Source organism: Primulina huaijiensis, chromosome 18, assembly GCF_012295235.1.
Source record: "Primulina huaijiensis isolate GDHJ02 chromosome 18, ASM1229523v2, whole genome shotgun sequence".
In the NCBI taxonomy this organism is placed as follows: domain Eukaryota; kingdom Viridiplantae; phylum Streptophyta; class Magnoliopsida; order Lamiales; family Gesneriaceae; genus Primulina; species Primulina huaijiensis.
The window spans coordinates 5,586,690-5,610,217 of record NC_133323.1 but is presented as its reverse complement, the minus strand read 5'-3'; the positions used below and the strand labels follow the sequence as shown (position 1 = coordinate 5,610,217).

The window sequence follows — 23,528 nt, the reverse complement described above, 5'->3', positions numbered from 1 at the left end:
AAAAAAAAAACAAAAAAAAACAAAAGTGTAATATTAATATCATATAAGGGTAAAATTGGAAAAAAAGTTGGTGTTCTCTCTAGACAGTTATTATCATATCCTCACACTTAATATAATAGTATAGAAAATAGATAGAGTGATAATTTTTAGATCTTAAAATTATAATAAAATATGATTTTACGAAATATGGTTGATGCTTTAATTNAATTATCGATAGACTAAACTGAAATTTGACAAATTATGGAGGGAATAGATTGATATTTGAATTGTTAAAATAAAAAAAATAAAATAAAAGTGTATGTTGAAATTAAAAAAAAATAAACAAAAGTGTAATATTAGTATCATATAAGGGTAAAATTGGAAGAAAAAATTGGTGTCCTAAGGTGGTTACTATCATGTCCTCAACTTTAACAAAATACTAGTTACTATGCACACGCGATGCGTGTGTACAATCTTTTTTATTATTATCGATAGACTAAAGTGAAATTTGACAAATTATGGAGGGACTAAATTGATATTTGAATTGTTGAAATAAAAATAAAAGTGTGTGTTGAAATTAAAACAAAAAAAAAACAAAAAAAAACAAAAGTGTAATATTAATATCATATAAGGGTAAAATTGGAAAAAAAGTTGGTGTTCTCTCTAGACAGTTATTATCATATCCTCACACTTAATATAATAGTATAGAAAATAGATAGAGTGATAATTTTTAGATCTTAAAATTATAATAAAATATGATTTTACGAAATATGGTTGATGCTTTAATTGTTATTCGTTGATATACATTGATACATATTTTATTCAAACTTTCGTAATTAATTTAATCCCTAAGTTTGAAACTGTATAAAAAAAAACAAATATAATATAAATTATCTATCTAAATATAATAAACGTGTAAATAATTTATTTTATATATTTCCTTTTTAATTTTAAATCAATATGTTAATATTTACTTTGCATGGATTAATGTTTTAGCTTTATTAATCGAAGTATTGAAATTTTTTTGACATAGTTGCTTCTAAATTTTATGTACTTTATCATTAAACAAAAGTTTAAAATTTTCATTATAAGATTTTTTTTTTAAAAAAAATTCTCTATGATATGAGTCAAATTATTTATTTCTATTGTTAAATATTATATATTTTAATTTTTTAATAATTAATTATTTTAGAATGCTAAATTTCTCCCCCACAACTTAAAAATCCTACCTCCGTCCATGACACTCAGTATATTTCTTATTTTGTCGAGATAATAATTCGTGTACTTGGTTGACATATTATTGAATTTATGTATAAATTCAATGTCAGCATATAAATGCAATAAATATTGTGATACCATGTTCAATGTCACCATCATTTTTTCACATGTCACATGATTAATTGTATCAAAATAGCCGAAAATTAGAAGTTGGCCGGTGTATCAAAATTTGAAAACTTAGTGAACGAAAACAAAAAAATCAAACGAGTTAGTGGGCACAAAAACTATTTTCCCTGTATGATAAAACAAGTTTATTATTTGGTGGTAGTTCAATCAAATGTCCCGGAAACAATATTTCATTATGAGTTCTGCAAACCTTCTGATCATAGTAGAAAGATATGGAAGAAATTAAAGGACAGTAATAATAAATTAACTTCAAAGTTTCGATAACATTTACAAAAATAGAGATTATATATGCCAAAATCCATCTCATTAATGACATTCGAGTGGAAAACGTATTCATCGTTAGCATTCCAGAGAATACATACAAAACATTATCATGTTTTAAATGAATTATCGGTTGCTTTTGACTTTTGATCATACATATGATCTCTTTTTTTATATACATAGATTTGGTATTATGTGATTCGTCTGGAAGATGGAATGATATCTCCAAAATTGGCATTCGATATATTATTTACTGATATCTCATAGATCTTGAGACGGTTAAATCATGTTCATATTTACAATAAAAAGTAATATTTTTCAAGAGTGATTCAAATAAAATATTTGTCTAACAAAAATGATTAATGAGATCGTTTCACAAGAAGTTTTGTGTATTTTTATTACTTAAATTTAAATTCATTACGTGTGTTTATATGAGACAGACTAGAGTTAATATATTTTTTGAGATAATATATGATTCTGTTTATATTTCATGTGTCAAATTCACATATATATGGAATAATTTATCGAATTATTATTATATAAATGTTGTACGTTTCTTGTTGCCAATAAATTATCTTTCCTTAAGTATTCAATAATGCAGTAATAAATCACAGTTATTTAATACCATTAACCTGAAAAAATCCATTAATTAAATATAATGATTTCCTAACTCCCATATCTTTTGTAACAATCAAGACAAAAAAGAAAGAAACTGACCCGACATTTAATTGAAATAAAGATCAAGTCCCCTATAAATATCCATGTTACAACCATCTTCTTGAAACCAAATTAAGCTGTGTTGTCTATCTTCATTTTGTACTAGCAATACATATTTCACCATGGCAAAGAAGCCAAGCATGGGCAGACAAAAGATCAAGATTGCGAAAATAGAGGTGAAGAATCACTTACAGGTGACGTTCTCGAAACGTCGATCTGGGCTGTTCAAGAAAGCTAGTGAGCTCTGCACACTTTGCGGAGTCGAGATTGCTATAATAGTATTCTCCCCAGCTGGAAAAGTCTTCTCTTTCGGGCATCCGAATGTCGAACTTATAGTGGAGAGGTTCTTGAACCTAAACCCTAACTTGACTTCTAACCCTCCTCCGTTTCATCTCGTGGAGGCTCAAAGGAATGTCACGGTACGTGAACTAAACTTGCAGTTGGGACAAATTCTTAATGAATTGGAAATGGAGAGAAAAAGGGGTGAGGCATTGGACAAAATGAGGAAATCTAATCAATGTCACTATTGGTGGGAGGGTCCTATTGATAAATTAGGGTTGCATGAATTGGAGCAGTTACATGATGCCATTGAAGAGTTGAAGAAAAACATTGGTAGTCAAGTTGCTAAGGTTATGTCTGAAGTGGCAAATTCTTCTCTGCTGTTAGGGCCAGGTGGAGGTGGAGACGACGCTGGCGCCGGAGTTTTCGATCAGTACGAGATTAAACCCGGCCAAGTTTTTGTGGGTTCTAATGGTTTTGTTGGTAACAACAATTTTGGGTATTGCCGTGGATTTTTTTGAGGCTAGCTAGTAACTCACTAGTATTTGTTATATATTTGATTATATCATTGCTAATAAAGATAATTTGATGAAATATAAATTGCAATTCTTCCGTTTTGGTTTTCTTTTTCATTTAAGTTAATATAATATTATATATAAATTTTTTTATAACAAGGAACGTAGCTATATAATTTTATTCTTAGATTTTTAAATACTTTAATAAAAAGTTTTAAGATAAATCTCATAAAAAAATAATTAGTTTTTGTTTTTTAAACCTTGTTGGATACGAAGTAAAAGCTTTTGAGAAGTCAAAACGAAAAAATAAGGTTAATGTTAGAGTTATATAGATGGTCGAATTATCATCATAAAAATATATGATAAACTAGTTTTATACCAAATTAAAGAGCTCGGAAGATTCAAAGATTTCATTTAAATTAAAAGTCACAACACTACACGTCTACACGTAAACTAATTGAGAAAGTGTCGGATGACTTATATCTCATCTGACACCAAATATCAAGCTTAAAAGAGGTTTCGAGTTCGAGATTCAATTGTAACAAAGCATCAAGCTTAAAAGAGGTTTCGAGTTCGAGATTCAATTGTAACAAAACACGACTCTAACTCAAAAAAAAAAAATTTAATTGAGAAAGCAATCAGAGTAGAGAACTAACGGACAAAGGGTGCTTGACGATTGAGGGGTTCAAAAACTAATTAAATTGTGGTAAAAACTTTGCATTAAGACATGCATTTTATTTAGATGACTAATCTTTAATTTCCAAGATATTAAAAATAAAATATAAAAATATTTAAGTTAAGAGGATAATCAGAAAAAGATCAATACTTTTTTGGGGAAAAATAGCAAAGTGTTTAGCCACTAATATAAAAGTATAAATCTTAAATTATTCAAAATTTCCTTAGTCTTATGGAAATTAGAATTTAATTTTTTACATGAAAAAGAAGAAGAAGAAATGGCCGATGTACGGTTAGTTTGATAGGGTCCATATTTTGTTTTTGATGTCGATTAATTTTTGTAAAAAAATTTTACTAAATCAAATTACTTAAACATCTAATACTTGGATAAACCTCTACTGTCAAGAACTAATTCATTTGGAGCAAAAATCATCAAAATTGTGAAGAATGAATTATATGTCGTTTCCACTACACAAAGAATGAATTATACTTGAACTTCTAATAGTTGGTTTAAGAGCGCATGAGTGAGAGTCATGCCGAGAGAGATAACTTTCTGGTACATTCTCGTGTGTCAAGCTACTGACGTTACGTCTCTTGATCTAGTTGACTGGATGGGCCGTAAAAGAGTGACGACATATCTTAAAAAGTAACAGTGTCTCTGCTGAGAACATGACTGTGCCACTGACGGTATAGAAAGGGTAAGATCGGTCTCTGAGTGATACGAGATAGCATCAGCACATAGATACGCACCTCCCCGGGCTCATTGGTCTAACAACCCGACCCATTAGCACTCATGTAGATGTACTATGTGTTGTCATGAGTATAAAAAAAATAAAGTTGCGCATTGACTAACAGCTATAGTTTTGGACTTAGTGGTAATCACTTGATCCTAACAATATGTTTGCTTCTTGGCGATTTCGATCTTCTATATATGTTATCAAATTTCAATTTTAGTTTGATATCTTTTTTTTTGGTAATTTTAGTCATTTTTCGACGTGTTGATTATGTAGCGTTGACATATGTAATGTCACATCATCACTCTCGGTGAAAAAGATTAAAACTGCCAAAAAGTTAAACATGCAAGATTAAAATTGAAATTTATTAACGTATATGACGAAAATCGCAAGGTGACAAAATTACATTATCAAAAATACAGTTTTCTTAATTAAATGTATCACATAAAGAAGAGGAAAAAATAAGTAACTAAAAATGTAAAACCAAATAATAAAAGCGTTTCAATTCTCCTATTTTAGTGATGCCCACAACCTTCCTCCCTCAACCTTGAACACTAGCTAGCAGTCTTCCTTATCCAATTGAAACACCAATAATGTATATGCTGTGAGACTCCTCCTCCAAGTTTCTCTTGTGTACACTGAGTGTTTGCAGAAATTTCTCTATCGTGTTCTCACAAAACACTACTAAGGATGGCTTCAAGAAGAACTAGTGGCAAACAACTTTTGCACCCAATTTATACGATATAATGCTTGATGATAAATAGTGTCTAATTGTTTTAAAATTGGTACTTAATTTGGTGTTTGATTTAACTAGTCAAACTAGACTGCTTGCTTGTTTTGTTGGTACCTAATTTATATCATATAATGCTAGATTTTGATAAATAAAGTTTAATCATTCTAAAACTATACTCAAATGGTATTTGATTTTAGTACCCCGAAGCGAATAAGTTATCAAACAAAAAATTCTTAAAAAAAATCTTGAAATTGGGTATATTTACCAAAAATACAATGCCCAAAATTACTCTTCTTTCATCAAATACAAAGGAGAACAAACATTTGGACGTCAATGTGTGCTTCTTATGGTTGTGGGCGGTGTAGGTTTTCCAGCGTGAATAGTTACAGTGTCTTGTTTCTCCACCAACAGATGTCAGTTCATCCAGAATGGGTGAAAAATGTTAGTCGGATTTGTTAAGCCAAGCTATTATAGTAAAATTCTGAATACTAGGTACTGAAAAAAAAATATACCAATAAGAGACTGAATCAAAAGAAAATTTTCCCTAGTACCCAATTCTAATAAATAAAAAACAACTAATATTAAATTTCAACATATTTATTATATATATTACTGTTTTATTTTTCGGAGATCAGTAGTTTATCCATGTGGAAATAATATGCATGATCATACCTTCAACTCATGTTCCAAACAAAAAAAGTTCATAATAGCATCCAAGAACACGACAGAAACCGCGAGTGCACCGCCAAAATGGAATCTTATTGACTGAAAAAAAATAAATAAGAAAAAACAGTGCCACCTGGTATATGACAATCGTCCAGAAAAGAAAACAAATAAAATAAAATAACCATCAGCAGATATGCATATAAGTTGAGTGAAAATGCAATGAAGGGAAAAGGAGTATTACTTTTTTAAACACACCAAGTCTAAGTTAATCACAAAATCCCTAGAGCAGCAAGCTGTACGAAATAGAAGCTACGAGAATATAATAACTATATTGCCCGGTGTTCTACACTTCCTCATCGCCAATAGCTCAGTTGGTTTTCTTCTCTTCTTCTGTCTGTTCAGTACCATCGGTTGTCCCAACAACTAACGACTTATCATCGTCTTCCCCAGCAAAACCAAATTCATTAACTCGTTTCTTGTCGACCGGATAAACCCATCTTTGATAGACATAGATGAAAAATATAACATCTGCAGAGACAAATTACGGTGATCAATGTGCAGACCAAGAAAAAAATTCACAAGAAAAAGCAGGAATGCCATTTTGTTCACTAACAATAACAAACACAGCCTAAAACATGGAAGTGTAGAGAAATATGGAATAACGCCTCCCAGTACATTTTTGGAACAAAGGTAATTTTCTGAAACACCAAATAATAGGCCATTTGATCTTTGTTCAGTTCAAAGCATGCAAACAAAATTTGTTCTTTGTTTTTTTATCACATATTATTTGTATCAGGCATGGTTTAACAATTCAACAAGTTGGCAATCCTTAAAAATTAGATTCCAAATCTTCGTTTAGTCTAGAAGAAGCAATCCTTACAAATTAGATTCCACATCTTCGTTTAGTCTAGAAGAATGCATTTGTTAACTTTTTTCATTCTTGAGCGCAACTAAGCTTTAGTATTAGTCATTTTATTGTCCCTCAGATGAAGGTGGCTGAGGTTGGGGCTGAAGAGGACTGTATTCATCTGTTCCATAAAATGTACTAATGTACTAAACCTTAATCATAGCTCTAGTCTTCTCTCTTCAAAATCATTCCAGTGAAGTCTCTTTCAATAGTCACAAGTATTCTTAACCCGACTAAATTGTCACCTTCACTCTCAAGGTATTATCCAGTGCAAAATCACCTTACAGATTTGTGGTACTACTGTTTTGAAAGTTAATAGACTTGTCGGACTTAAACCTCATCCTGTTCTAACATTTAATTATTATTTTTAATTGTTTCAGCAATACACTGAATCTAAACATACACTAAATATTGACCTCCTTGGCTTTAATCAAATTTCATCCATAAGAGAGAGTCTCCTCCCATCTCCAACTTAACTTAACTTGATCGAAAAGCTCCATATTTTACATATACTGGAGTTACTTTTTTTTCATATATCCTGGGACAGTGGCAATTTAAGATCAAAATTTTATTAGTGTAGTTGGTAACTGTAACTGCGTGAATCTACCAACACCCCATTGTTAAGAAAGAGGGTATGCTCACCATCACGGAAGACAGAAAGACGATGCAGGGTCGGCATTTTAATGACAAACGCAAAGAGATCATCGATGATTGTATTCAGAAATTTATATGTCATCTGCCTCCAAGGTAAATGGGCAACAGACTTCAGCTTATAATTGATGAACAACTGAGGGCACATCATTATAAAACCTGCACCAAAAGAAAGTGAGTAACAGTTGCAAATTAAAGGTTCTACCCAGTAATTAAAACAAAACAGGGGGAAATCCGATCATCAAATGTCACTTTGTAAGCTACCATCTACTTAGTTGACACCATTAATAGGAGTTATGTAGTTGACTCAACACAAAAAGAGATGAATATAAAACTCATTCTATAATACAATATCCCACAAATGTTCTTCTGTTGAGCTGATTATTTGTCTTTGTTCCTCATTGAAAACAATGGACAATACTTGTCCAAAGTCCAAATTTCTAACTTTAAGTTTGTGAATCCAACTATATAATCAAAACTGATTGAATTAGCATGAAAATATGTTTTGATAGAAGCTCAAACACGAATGTTACGAGATAATTAATGGCATGCTTCAAGCAAGAATATATTCAAACTTCTGTAAATATTTAGATTAACAAAACCCAAAACACACTCCAAAATTAATTGTAAAAATCAAACATAAATACTAACTTGAAGCAGCGAGGATAATGGGGAAAAAAGAAATAAATGATCGAGATGTTTACCAAACATGTAGACACAGCTTGTAAATGATGACAGGATCCAAGAGTACCAACTCTTGTGGCGTTCATACATCAAAGAGTAAACAGAGGAACAGGCAACCAGAAAGAAGAGAACGTATGACAAGTACTTCATGGCAAGATCATCATATTCCTTTGTCTTGTTTGTGGCATATGACTCACGGTCACGGAACTTCAGCATTGGTATCTTACCAGATCTATCAATCTAGAAGAAAAAGAGTCTCAAATATGGTAGATAAAGTACAATCACAGCTAAAAATAATAGTTATCCAAATCTCAATAAAAATAAAGTTCAGTTAGCACTTTATCATAGTTTAAAGTTAAACCTCAATATGCATGGCTTTCCCAATTTTCCAAAACTCGATGCAGCAGCCAATACCAGAACTTGCAAGTATCATCCATGAAGTTTCATTGTCAAGAAGATAGAGGAACACAATTAGTTGACAAAAGAAGTTCACAACAACAGATTTTGCAGATAATCCCTCCATGGACTTGTTTTTATTCCAAAACTGAATATCTGCAAAGAATCTAAAATATTTCAATTCTGGGTGCAAAAGGTTATTTATAAAAATGGAATATAATGCAGTGATCAACATATTACCATTCTTGAACGCCAAGAAGTCAAATAAGGAGTGTAGAACTGAAACAACCATGGTAACAGCAAGAAGGTATGGATTTCCTTCCAGGAAAACTCTCTGTTGAAAGCCACATGAGTTACAAACTTACTTTCCATCAATAATTAAAAACTTAGAGCTGAAATAGCTTTGGAATCTGATGGTAGGAAATGGCAATATTAAAAAAAGTTCGTAAAAATTATTGAATTTCCTGAAAGCAACATCATTTCGTCCTAGACAGAAAATTCATAATTAATGTCTTGTTCTGGTTGACTTCCAGGAAGCTTGGTATATTGTCTAAATACACACACATTCAACAGTTTGGAATGAAGCATAAATATCACGACAAATATGATCTCCAAGCAAATTTTACTTCTTCAATGGAAAGTGTAGAAACATATACAATAAAGAGCATCATATATACACCACCGTCATTTTCAAGAGCATGAAACTGGGAAAAACTGATGAGAAGAATCTTCAGAAAAAATAGCTTGAATAAATCAAGTCCACCTAAATCATTTAAGTTGCCTTTGGATTGTTGCATTTGAAGCTAAAGATTTCAATTCATAGTAACATTCATTGGTTTGTTTGGGTAAATCCTCTTGACAATGGATTTGAAATCCTCAAGTAGTTATTTTGAATTATTATGGTGGATTTCAAATTAATACCAAAATGGAATCATACAAATCCTTCCATCAAATACTCTCCCAAATTCAAATCTTCTAATCCAAACATAACCGTAAAGAATACTTACAGGTCTGAAAACTATTCAGTTGTCAAAGTGGGTTGTTCGAAGGAAAAACAGTCCATCGTATATTAATAACTTCTTGTCTTTGGTCTTACAACCCCATAGTCATTACAAGCATAACATGTCTTAATTTTTTTCTCTAGAAAAAATACCTTCCACATTCGTTAGCCAAACCAAAGATTTATTTTTCCACTTGGCATCCTTACATTGAGTCTCCAATTATATTATACAATTTACAGAGAGAGACCTTTACTACAAAAACGAGTATTATGTTGCAGGAAAACAAATTCTTCCATAGCACTTACACCAGGGCAGAGCTGACAAGCTAGAAACACAGAATGTATCTCAAGTTGAGTATAAGCTGTACGATGGAGAACATGATTGTACCTTAAGTTCATCAGCTTCACCTTCAATCATGCTTCCATAACTCCTATGAAGTTGGAATGACTGATCAATCTGTAGGAATATTTGCCATTTTGTCATGCTTATCGGACTCAGCTCCAAATTCAATGGCAACTCATGAACAGTTTCATTGATTTGTATAAGCTTATCTCTAAGTAGCCAAAACTCATTAAAGTAGATGGTAGGGTAGTAGTTTCCAGTAGTATGCTCGACGTTCATATCTTAAAATTAAGTCAAGAAATATTGAATGAATCTTAAGCATCCTGTACTCTGATCTACACAGATGAAAACCACCTGGCAAAAAATGTACAGAAATAATGATATAAAAAACTCACACTAAAAAGTTAGAATGGACTGCACGCTCAAGAATAACCATTAAGTTATAGAATTGGCAAAAAAATGTACAGAAATAATTATATAAAAAAACTCAAACTAAAAAGTTAGAATGGACTGCACGCTCAAGAATAACCATTAAGTTATAGAATTGGAAAGCAGAGGCAGCCAATGGTGGACTTAAATAATTTACTCGAACCAATTTATGTTGTTAAAATGCGTTTCTTAACCAGAAAAGGAGAAAATACTAAGAAACATATCCAAAATGACCGTCAAAGCCTAGAATACATTTAATAAATTAGACAGACATAATAAACATTTAAAGGAAATTCAAATAAAAATTGTCTTAGAAGATAACCAACCATTCAGATTATGCCAGTCAAATTTCAAATAAATTTAAAGGACACAATCATCATATATGGCATGTTTCATAAACTGGACCAAATAGATTAGTTGAAATTTAAGAAAAAAAAATCATAGGGACATTGGGCAAACGTGCATTCAGAAAAATGAGTGGAGTAATTTATGCAGTAGACTAAGTTAGTTTACGTTAGACCCACTGGACAGCCATAGTTCAATAGGCAGATTGTACTTAAACAGGTTTATAAGCTGTTACTACCACGTCTATCACAAGGATATTGTTAATCATAATTTAACATGCGGCCTTGGTCCCTAGCCTCCTAGAAATGAAAGAAAGGAACTAGTCTAGCAGGTTCACAGCAAATTACGATAAGAAAATGTCAAAGATGGACTTTCTACACCATGGTTTGCGTTCTTTCTTTGACAAGAGAAAACGCTTCATTATCAGCAAAGTTGAATGTGATTAGATACCTTAGCCATTGACACATAAAAGTTTGGGTTGATCCAAATAAATTATCAATTGATAAAATGAAACATTAAAAAGAATTCAACTATTTCACAAACCAATACCGACAATAGGAAACAAGCATTACCAGCACAAGGTGATTTGTCAAGAGTTCTTGCATTGAGAAAAAACAAAAGGAAGGACAGAAAGATGATACATCAAGTATAATAGTGATGCTTAGAGAGGTAAAACAAATTGAGGCATGAAATTTATTTTTTTCGCCATTTATTTATTTTCCAAAAAAATTTAATATAAACACTAACCATCCGAGTCTGATAAATTCTCTAAAGGTCATCTTCAAGAAATCGGTCAACACATTTTAGAAGGATACACTCCAATTATATAAAAAACTAGGGTTGAACATCAGACTTTTTCCTATTTTGACGGGAATAATTATTTCCACTTGTTTCCAGCTTGCATAGAGGAAGTAATTTTATACCTCTTTTCATTTGACTGGAAAAACACAAAGTTTGTGACCTTTCCTATCTTAAACCACATCACATCTGGTTTGGTTTATTTGTTGTTCAGCCGATCGTCGCACTACCAATTTACATTTGAACCAGTCTACTCATGAACAAGGGGTTGTTTTAAGGCATACATTTTCTTCCAATAATGACCAGTTAAAAAATTATCCAAAATACCAATATTAGTTCCTTGGAAGTGATAGTCATGCTTCTCAACAAACTCAACATCAAAATAATAATAACCGCGGGACATCCAAGCACCCGATGACCAAAATATATCCCCGATGTAATTCGTACAGTTAGCAGTAATTTCACAAAGATACAAATCTTGGACCACCATACAAATGAGGTTGGTCCATTAAAGTTGCAACTCGGACAAAAAATGAATACAAGTGAAAACAACACGGATATAAATTATTCTCAAACTAATAGCTGCGTAAGCAAGGGATAACTCTGTAAAAGAAAATTTCAACTATTAAGGTTTACCTTACTAGAAAAGGTAACCTAGAGCACTTGAAACAAAAAGTATAAGCCAAGTACACAACTCAAGTGAGCATATTAAACACGACAATCAAGGATACAAGGAGCGATATTTGGGGGAACTGCATTCTGAGGATACCTGCAAAAAAATCCAAAATAAGAAAATTTGCCACTGATGCAGCTAATAATGCTGGAAAATCATGAAATACCTGCACCACCACAACTACAATCAAACATAGCAAACCCACAGAACCCCCGACTATCTAAACCAACATCAGATTCACAAAGAAATTTTACTTCTTTTTTTTTTAAATGAAATTACTTCCATTAAATTAGGTAAAAATAATAGTACAAATATAACTACGCTGGGCATCCCCAGACTAAAACAAAGACATAGTTCTTAACGTCAAAATACATACTACACATCATCCATGACATATATCGTACTCGGAATACAACGATAAATTAAAATCTTGATCTTCTTAATAATAGCGTCAACATTCGGCTTTTCGTTTTCAAAAATCGCCCTATTCTTCGTGTTCCAAACATGGTATATCGTAGCTGCAAGTGCTAACAAATCACAAATGCTAAAATTGCAGCAGAAGCTCCACAAACAATTGCTCCTAGATTTAATACTACTGTAGGGTAAATGATTTTTCATAACATATTATTATGTTGGTTTCCATAGCAGCTGAACTACCAATAAGTGAAGAAAACTATCAGAATATGAAAAACTACGTAAAAAATTTACCATAGAGGAATGGCACAGTATGTTACAAATTCATTATTTATAATAAAATATGCCTGTAAAGTAAATTCATCTGCGGTATGCCTTCAAACATTTTATGTCCCACTAAACACCCATTATTCATATCTTTTGTTATGGACTATTGCTTTTGTAACAAGCAACTCAGGTTAACTCTCCTTAAACAATGGAGAGCAACAATGCCGCCACCTCCCCAACCCAACCCCTTTTTGTGTGTGTGTAGAAAGCACATAAACCTTGGCTAAAGTTTCAAATATGGCTGATCCAAGACAGCTCTGGATTGGAAAAAATCATATCTGGTGCCAATATGTCACCAAGCACATAAATTATTGATGAAATTGAGGGTTATTGCATTAGTATTACTAATATTAAAAATTCAACATAATCTACCGAATGAATACTAGGGATAAGTATACCTTGTAAAATCATCAACCAAATTTATCGTAATATTAGGCTTCCAGTATGAGATCCATTCAACTGCTCCATCCTCTTTGTCTTCAACTTGAGATTTTCCGATCACCTAAAACAAATAAATTAATACATTTATATTGCAATATACGTCACACAAAGTCCCCAAAATTAAATTTAGAAGATAATTCCATGTAAAAACATTTTTAATATTCAGACAAAAAACACACTAGCATTAAGATTAAAAATTACATGCGAACCGAAATTTCTTAAACATCAAGTAAAAAAATAAATAACTAGGGGTACGGGGTACCTCGGACACTATTTCACCATCAGTTGAACTTTCTGAGTTCCCCAACAGACTCTTCCTTTTGTCAGCTTTCGACTTGGGTAAATACATCACGACAGCTATATACAAAAAGAAAAACTCATAAGCTTTAGATACCCACACACAAGTCACGCAACCATATCCTGCAATCATAATAACAAGAAAAGAAATATTGTCTCACAGTGGGTTCGCCCAAAAGTAGCAAATGGCTGGTACTCGGGATCATTGGGATCTGGCGGATAGCCAGATCTAGAAAAGAAAATGTGAGCAAAAAGAGTACCATTCTTCTTTAGAGCCTAAGAACAAAAAACAAGTGAAATTTTACAAGTTAATCCCGTGTTGTAAAAGAATGAATGAGAAACACAATGTCCGGTTGTGAAAACACAAAGGAACGTCTAAAAATCCACGAACAGTAAATGTGCAGCACTAAAAACAAATTACGTCAGCAACAATTTAACCATCACCTCGGAAGGATAATACTTCAATGATACAGTTCTGAAACTCTCCGCACTCCAAACTGCATATGGTACATTTGTCTCATGCCAGATAAGGCTTCCTTCGCTGCCAAAATCATTGAATTTCTCTTCAGCCGAAAGGTATAACCACATATCCTGAAAATAAGAAGGTAAACAACAATTGAAGTTAAAAAAACGCTGAAATCCATGACAATGGTCAAATCTCAATCTACAAAAAAATTGAAGACAGTATCGGGTCAGATAAAACTACTAGTTTTTCTCGCTATAGCCTATAAATATCATCTTTATCCATGAGAATGTGTTGCGTGTCCGTGCAAAGATCGATTTATGGGGCGTTGAAGCGATCGATCATCGTATTCGGTTAATTCCTTCGGTTTATTAGATTTTCGCCCTTGCCTCCCTATTGTGAATATTTGTAAATGTTTAAAGTCTCGAAAGGAAAGATCCTCGCGATCTCACACTATTTGTTTGAGAATGAAGATTTTTTTGCTGCTTTATTATTTCATTTTGAATTGCTTAAATACAATGTCATTCTAATCACTAGAAATTCAAAAAAAAAACCAACCAAGATAAGTATCCCTATCTCCTGCATTACCCACATGGGATAATGGTTTATTTAAAAGATAACAAACAGATAACCTAATAATTGCAAAATAAAGGGGTTATCCACTTCCAGCTGCTTGATCTTGCTGAGGCCGTAACAGAATGTCAACTTTCCTACTCTGCTAAAATAAGAAAGCTGGCCATAGTGTTATTTCTTTACATGTTTTCTCCCAAGCTGGGGTGAGGAAAACATGTATAAATAAATTAAAAGAGCATTCCAATTTTCCTCAGATCGTGAGATTTTTTTCTTGAAGGATCAAACAAAATATGAAACCTAAAGAATATTATACATGCTACTAATTGTGCTTCGGTTAGTTCCACCGTAGTAGAATCAAGTGGTACCCATCTGTCTCCGAGGTTTAAACATCGATTGAGCCAAAAATTGGAACTAAAAGTGTCATTTAATTTCAATGATTTGGTTCTATGATAATGATTCATTTTCCGTTTCCAAATAAAACTTTTAACAGCTTAAAAATGCCCACTACATAACAAATACCCATGACAAGGAACACAACGACTCTCAAGAAGGTTATTCCCATTAATTAAGTTACTTGATAAATTGCATGATAGATGACATTTGGAAACCAATATTGTCGATTATTTAGTTGCCATGATTAGCAAAAGAGAGCCTTACCGACCCTTTGTAATTTAATATTTGTTCTATTGTGACAAGTATAACTCCTATAGAGAGACAGTCGTCACTTTCAAACCATCAATTTTTGCTCAATTGAGAATATCACCACTTATGTGCATGCAAATCCAAAAAGGTTCTTTACACAAATACACAAATTTAACCCTCAAGTGATTCATTTCCCGCTGGAAAATTCAACACGTTAACAAAAATTTGCCTTCGTTGTCTATTAGCTAAATGCCACGTCTACTTCTATTTGGCATGGCATGGTTAGCCTATGCTTTTGTTACCATTTTGTTGAACAAATGAAATGATTCAAATCCTTCAGGCAGCTACTTACGCCCACAAACTCTCTTCTCGAGGCTCCATCTTAAAGATATAGTCTAGGCAAACATTTCTCTTAAAAAGTATGGAAATATATCAGATTTCAGAAGTTCCCCTTTGTCAAAGGTTGACAAATATTTTTGTTCCATGAATTGATCCGAAAAATATTATGGTGGGTTTTCGTCAATCGATAACTCCTTTCACGTATGATGCCTGCAAAAAATTCAATCTGCTAATACATCATTCTAAATACAAAAATTTCAGGCCTCAATTTTTTTGAACTGTTATTTCAGAATAATTTCTTCCCATAAGCCCTTGGATATGTTTCATTAGATGGATTAAAACCTATTAACCATTATACAGGATTCATGAACTAGGTGCCACCCTAGATTCCTTCCAAGTCATCTCCAAAATAGATATACTAAACTCTTTCAATTATTTTCCAAGCTGAGAAACACAAGGAAATAATCACGATTTATTGCTTCAATACAACCGCAGGCTGATATGGACTCTTACTGTGTTTGATAACACGGATACATCTATAAGTTATCTCATCTGTGAGCAGGATAACAAATAGGTGGGACACCCGGTAAAGGTACGAACCATTCGGAATCAAAGATACACCAACAACACAATAGAATCTGCAAGCGTTCTAAATGGAATATTTGTTTCTCATACATATTTAGAGGGGGGAGGAACAACGTACCAAAGGTTCCGCTTTGTGAAAGAGATTGGAGATTTGATTAGAGGATTGAGTGGGAGATTGTTTAGGTCCGAAGAACTTGGACGCGAAGTACCAAAATACTGCTATCCTAATTATCCCCGTCAGCATCTGGCTGGCGCCGGGCTGCTGCTGCTGCTGCTGCTGTTGCCGCCTTACTTCACCACCGTTAGTTGCTGGCGGCGCCATATCTCTCGCTGTTAGTGAGACCGAGGGTGTGAGGGTCCGTTGCCCTAATTACAATTTATTAACAACCAATTAGGATCAATGACGTAATCGGAAAACGAGTTAAAATTATCTTTTTAACCAAGAAAAATTTCAGCATCACCTCAACGCATGAGGGACACACCAGAAAATCAAAACTCAAAATATACCAAAATATACACTCGACAAAATTAATATAACACAAATAAGTGTCGACAACAACAACAAATGAACCATATAATCACACATAGAGCCGGCAAGGCTCGATACAAAAAAGATACAACATAACAATCCTCAAAATACTCCAAATTCATAATACAACTATACACGGGACATACCCCAGGAAATTTATAGATGTCACAACAACAACAACAATAATAACACCTGGGACAATACGACACTAAACTCAACCTCAATAGGCTCAACTGGCACTCCACCAGTTAAGACAAAATCACCTAAACCCTTGCAATGGTAACCAATGCAGTCGCCCTCAGGACGGGTCAGAGCCAAAGTACAATAAACCGATAAAAGTATGACATATATAAAGACATGTAAATAATGTCAAGTAAAATGCAATATAATGCTATGCATGTAAGGTAACAATATAATAAGGATACCAAAGGGATACACAAGTTGTTGCTGAAATAGATTAACAACATACATCTCTCGAAACACCCATTCAACCTAAATAGATTAACAACATATAGCATAAATTATAGCCATTATATAGACGACTTGTTGCAGTAAAACAAGAGCAGATACACATTTGAGATGACAACTGATGTACACTAAAACGTGTTATATCACGCTTCAGCTTATATTTCGAAGTATTCGATATCACATGCATCACAATTATTAGAACCTAGCGTTTTGAAACACCTCGGAACACACTGGCTGAGCGCACGCGAGCTAGGGTCGCGACTCGAGCTGATTTCTCGCGACAACCCACAAAGATCGAAGCAATACACACTTGGTTAGATTATTTCGCGTTCGACGCACCTAATCGGCGCCGTAGAGACGAAGGCGGCGGAGGATTTGGCCGGGTACGAGGGATCGACGGGCTGGAGCTAGGGATTGCGCGAGTCTCCTGTATATAAATTGGTGACAGGGCGAGGTTCTATGAATATGTTGAGTTAAGAATGATTCGATCAGGTTTAATATAAGAATCGTACTTTAATATATATTCTAATTTTAATATCTTTTATAATTCCAATATTTATGGATCAATATATATTTTAAACACTTATCTCAAAAAATATATATATACATATTTATATATAGATATTAAACATACAATCCTATTATTTTGTTCAACTATTTTAATTTTCATTTTAAAATAATAATTATTAATTATCGACAAATACTTGGATGCCAATAGATAGAGGTTTATAAACCCGCCATGTCGTATTAAACTTGTCATGTGAGCATCGCTTAGTTAACATTCAATAAGTTGGTGTCAACTCAATGATACTCATACAGATGTCACCAATGGGTATCCAAGATATCAAACATATATATACACACAAAAAATAATGTGAGACTGTTTCATGAGTTAATTTTGTGAGATGAATCTCCAATTCGATCCGATTCATGATAAAATATTATATTTTATGCTCAAAGTATTATTTTTCATTTTAAATATGGATCTGATTGACATGTCTCACGCAAATAGATATGTGTTATCATCTCACAAGAAACATACTCATATATGTACATGTACAATTTTGATATGTTGCTCACACTTCGTGCCCACCTATGTGAGCTCTATTGAGATGGCACTCACATATTCGATATACAATTTTTAACATGATATTTATTGAATTTGCCATGTCAATATATAATAATTAATATTCAATAAGTTGACGTCAACTCAATGATACTCATACATGTGTCACCAATGGGTATCCAAGGTATCAAACCTATATATACACACCAAAACTCATGTGAGACCGTCTCATTCGTCAATTTTGTGAGATGAATATCCAATTTGATCTGATTCATGATAAAATATTATATTTTATGCTCAAAGTATTACTTTTCATTTTAAATGTGGATTCGATTGACATGTCTCACGCAAGTAGATATGTGTTATCATCTCACAAGAAACCTACTCATATATACATATATATGTTTCTCACACTTCGTGCCCACCTATGTGAGCTCTGCTGATGTGGCACTCACATATTCAATATACAATTTTTAACCTGATATTTATTGAATTTGCCATGTCAATAATTGACATATTGAGCAACTTACTATAGACATCTATGTTAGCACTGCTTAGTTAACATTCAATAAGTTGGCGTTAGCTTAGTGATACTCATACAGGTGTCATCAATGGGTATCCAAGATATCAAACCTATATATACACACAAAAAATCACGTGAGACCGTCTCATGAGTCAATTTTGTGAGATAAATATCCAATTCGATCCGATTCATGATAAAATATTATATTTTATCATGAAAGTATTACTTTTAATTTTAAATATGGATGTGATTGACATAGCTCACGCAAATAGATATGTGTTATCATCTCACGATAAACCTACTCATATGTGCGCACTATACAATTTTGATATGTTGCTCACACTTCATACCCACCTATGTGAGCTCTGCTGAGGTGACACTCACATATTCGATATATGATTTTTATATGATTTATCACATCTAATATATGAATGTGACATCAGCTATAATCACATAAATGAACATTATAACAAAACCATATATTTTAATCTTATTAATATATTTATATTTTTTATATAATAAATACATTAATCCTTAATTTTAGTTCATAATATTTCAATATTGAAATTATTTTATTCTATTATGATATATTTAATATTAAAATATATCATTATAATTTTTCTTTCGTTATTAATAAAATAAATCATCCACGTTAATATCATAACAATTCTTATGAATCAGATAATAAGTTTTATATCGTGTCAATTTACTATAATATATAATAAATTTAGAGAATAATAAATATTTTTTGTTTATACCTGCCCTTGGAAAAAATATTCAAGAGGCCCAAGATTAATAAATTTTGTAAATAAATATATCAAGAGACCCATGAATAATAAAAAAATTATATCGAGCTAAAAAAATATTTTTTTGTGATATGTTAGGAAGGAAAATCCTCAAATAATAATTTACACTAATATATAATAATTTTTTTTTCAAAATAATAAACCCTCATAAAAAATAGTGCGAGTAAGATGACTCCCAGACCTCTCGATAAAAATGGTCATGTACATACCAAATTGTGAGAAATTTTGGCCAATAAACCTCCTCACAATCACACTTAAGAAAACGGGCCTTCTATGTCAAATTCCCTCTTCTTCCCAGCAGCCTACGTTCCTCCGCAAGAATCTCCATTCTTCTCTTAAACTCTCTTACCTTGTTCAGAAGCACAAAAGCCGATGGATGGACAGATCGATTTCCCGATTGTGTGCGAGTTCTTCGTTGATAAACCATATGTTTAAATAGTAAATTTATACTATATTTGTGTTCTTTTTGTGTCGACATCGACTATTATATTTATACTATGATACTTCTTCGTTTATCCTAAACTCTATTTTCGTTGCATAGTTGTGTTCTTTTTGTGTCAACATCGACTGTTATATTTATACTATGATACTTCTTCGTTTATCCTAAAATTTTTGCATCATAGGAAAAAAAGGATAAGAGTTTGGGATGGTTAATGGGAAGTAAACGCTGCATGGGACTGTTCCACCTAGGTTCAGAGATATAAATCCCCTAAAGCGTACATATCATATTTTATTATCACAATTATTTGTTACAATGTGATTTTCATATCATGAATTTATTATAAATATGAAAAATTCAAATTTCTTTATAATGAAGCCAACAAATTTTTGGATAATTAAAACTATAATTTTTTATCCAAGAATTAGTTAACGTGTTTTTATCAACTTTTCGAATCAAAATTTCCCTCCAGTTTGTCTATTTTTTTTTTTTAACTATGTACACATTTTATTGCGTAGATACAACGGGAAATTGACCTTCAGTCCCCAGCCGTCGTTTTTTTTTTTGTGTTCAGTCTCTGGGTACTTTTTTAGTTCCACATTTCCACATGAAGTGTACCACATTTCTACATGAAGTGTATCACAATTTGTATGAAATAGTACCACAATTTTGTGGGTAGGGATTGAACCCAAATAAATGTTTTGATTGGGGATTTTTCACCATCTTCTCCTAGATATAATACTGTACAAAAGGGGAAAAAAGAACAGAGACGTGAGTGATATTATTTTTTCATTAAAAATACTTGGGAAATTGGTCAAAGTAAATTCAATTAAATTAAACACCTATTTTTTTTTCTATTATTCGTATAAGAAAATTTACAATATATTATAAAAATCATTTTTGTTTTTTACAAAATCATACCAACTCTATTTAGAGCAAATTTTTAAATAAAATTGTTTATAAAAGATTTGGGCTCCATTTGTACGAGTATTTTGAAAAAGTTTTTAATATTTTATAACTGAAATAACTTAAAATATATGTTTGTAATTTAAAGCAGGTCGGTCGATGGCTCCTATCCGCCGGTCATCCTGTTGAGCTTTGATGTAACTAAGTTCTGCTCCCCACATATTACTTAGACAAGACAAAAGAGTGGTACTCATGGGATCTTATGATAGAGTAAAAAGAGAGAGCTCTAAAAGACCTTATCATTTAGAGAACTTGTTGAACTTTCGCAGAGAACCTGATGAACTTTCGCAGAGAACCATATAGATCAATCACCTCATAGATAATCGTTGACATTACACGAGTTGCTGAGAAAGGAAGAGCTAATCTTTCGCCTCTACGATTTAAGATTTTTGTAAAAAAAAAAAAATTTTAAAAATGTTTTCATAATAAAAATTTTAAAGAACAATTGAGATGTATTTTTTATGTTTTTGAAAATGAAAGTAATTAGGAAAATCAATTCGTATTAATTTTTAACTGTAAAAATATTGTTTATAGAACAATTATTCAAATGTATATTTTTTTCAAAATAACTTTCAAAATCTTTTATAATTTTTTTTAAAAAAAACAATTTTATAAAAAAAATTAGAAATATTTGTTCAAACGATACGTATATAATTTACCATAACCAATAATCTAAATTTAAGACAAAATTATTAAAATTAGTAATGAGAATGATACTAAATCGTCGATGAATCCTATTTAATCTATAGTTAGCTTTTTCAGCAATATATATTTGTAGGACCGAGTGCTTGCATCTTTACCAAAAGTTATAATCGGAGGTAACCGTGTAATCCTAATATTTTAAATCGTACAATAGCTCAAACACTACTTTTTGACTGTTGTACCTATCAGAGATAATTATTGCAGACAACAATATCTCTCGATAATTGCACTATTTGCAATCGATGAAAATCGAATGCTCTGATATCAATTGTATGATTGAACGCTTGTCGTTTTACTAAAATTTATAGCTTATAGTAACAGTAGAACTCTAATATTTTAAACTGTATAACAATTCGAACACCACGTTTCGATTGTTCTACCCAACAATATTCTTCCATTTTGATCTTCTATATTCGACGTTATTATTTAATATTTATTTCTTTCCGGACTTGTTTTGCCTTTGTGTTGCAAAGAACTGGTGGATTACGATAAAGAAGGCCTTGGAGCATCGAGGTACGACTATCATTTGGATTGTATTTAAAACTGAGTTTTATCAAAGATTTTTCCCAGTGTCGTACAGGAAAGACAAGGGGGCGGAGTTTGCCAATTTGAGCAAGGGTCAGTTGAATATTGAAGAATATGTGACCAAGTTCTCTACCTTGTTGAAATTTGCTCCACACGTGGCTGACAATGAAGAAGCCGTTGCGGATCAGTTCATCAATGGTTTGAATCCCGAGATTTTTACTCTGGTGAACACAGGGCGACCGAATAACTTTGCTGATGCTTTGAATAGAGCAAAGGGAGCCGAAGCTGGCCTGATAAGGCAGAGAGGAGCCGTATATGTTCCTCCAGCACGGGGACCACAGCAACCACCTCCCAGATTCGAGAGTGGTAGCAGCAGTGGTGGAAAGGCAGAATTTTTGAAAGCTAGAGTAGAGTGGTTTAGTACGTGATCTAGTAACTAAACTTTAGCTGAAATAAATAAATGGTGTACATGATTTGTACCATTAGATGTATATGTGTATTAGAATTGATTACCTTACGTTTCCGCACTTGTATATCTTGTATATAAAAAAAAAAATTTTATGTCCCACATTACTTAGTTGTTATATTTAATCCTAATAACAATTAAGTGTTGAATTAAGTTCGGGTCCCCACAACAGGTGGTATCAGAGCAGTAGGTACTAGAACTATAGGTTCTTGAGACTGAGATAGAAGCTAGTGAGCGGGGTAGAATGCGTTTTCTTTCCTTGCTTGTGATTGCTAGCATGATTTACTGCTTTATATAATACATGTTATTGATTATCTGATTTGATTTAAAGCATGTGTTATTGAGAATGAATCTGAACCGATTCTCGATCAGCAGTAAGATGATCGGAGGGGGAACTGAATTGAAACAGGTTTGTTGGATTGGGTTACTAATCCTTTTGATATTCAGATATGCCTCCTCGAAGAATACCAGAACAGGGTAGCACATCGAATCCTCCAATGGATGTGACAGCGACTCCGATGGAAACGTTATTGAAAAGGTTTCAGTCTTTCAAACCACCAACTCTGAAGGGTACTGAGACATCAGTTGAATGTGAGAGTTGGCTAGATGACATCGAGATGCTGTTTGACTCACTGGAGTACAGTGATGAGCGCCGAGTTAAACTGATTGGGCACCAGTTGCATGATGTTGCAAAGAACTGGTGGATTACGATAAAGAAGGCCTTGGAGCATCGAGGTACGACTATCACTTGGAATGTATTTAAAACTG

The 23,528-nt window shown here is 32.6% G+C and overlaps 2 protein-coding genes and 1 long non-coding RNA gene across 5 annotated transcripts; 2 read left to right on the top strand and 1 right to left on the bottom strand.

The window, feature by feature from the left end:
- Positions 1–2,483: 2,483 nt before the first annotated feature.
- Positions 2,484–3,161, top strand: LOC140964649 (agamous-like MADS-box protein AGL62). The gene has a single exon (XM_073424516.1). The coding sequence runs from the start codon at positions 2,484–2,486 to the stop codon at positions 3,159–3,161; it is 678 nt and encodes a 225-aa protein (XP_073280617.1).
- A 2,874-nt stretch (positions 3,162–6,035) lies between these two features.
- LOC140964191 (uncharacterized) lies at positions 6,036–17,771 on the bottom strand. Of its 3 annotated transcripts, none has more exons than XM_073423763.1 (13): positions 17,607–17,771; positions 16,389–16,636; positions 14,113–14,259; positions 13,830–13,944; positions 13,634–13,728; positions 13,329–13,432; positions 12,248–12,285; positions 9,990–10,225; positions 8,842–8,935; positions 8,567–8,757; positions 8,226–8,445; positions 7,513–7,680; positions 6,036–6,491 (listed from the first exon to the last, which is right to left on the bottom strand). In XM_073423763.1, exons 2-13 carry the CDS (start codon positions 16,590–16,592, stop codon positions 6,331–6,333), a joined length of 1,773 nt encoding a protein of 590 aa, XP_073279864.1. In that variant the 5' UTR covers positions 16,593–16,636; positions 17,607–17,771; the 3' UTR covers positions 6,036–6,330. The 3 variants fall into 3 exon arrangements, with proteins under 3 accessions (XP_073279864.1, XP_073279862.1, XP_073279863.1); XM_073423761.1 differs by having other exon boundaries at positions 17,487–17,744; XM_073423762.1 differs by having other exon boundaries at positions 17,470–17,725.
- On the top strand, positions 10,214–10,788 carry LOC140964192 (uncharacterized). Its single transcript, XR_012172838.1, has 2 exons — positions 10,214–10,405; positions 10,502–10,788. It is a non-coding gene; the product is annotated as an uncharacterized lncRNA (long non-coding RNA).
- Positions 17,772–23,528: the final 5,757 nt, after the last annotated feature.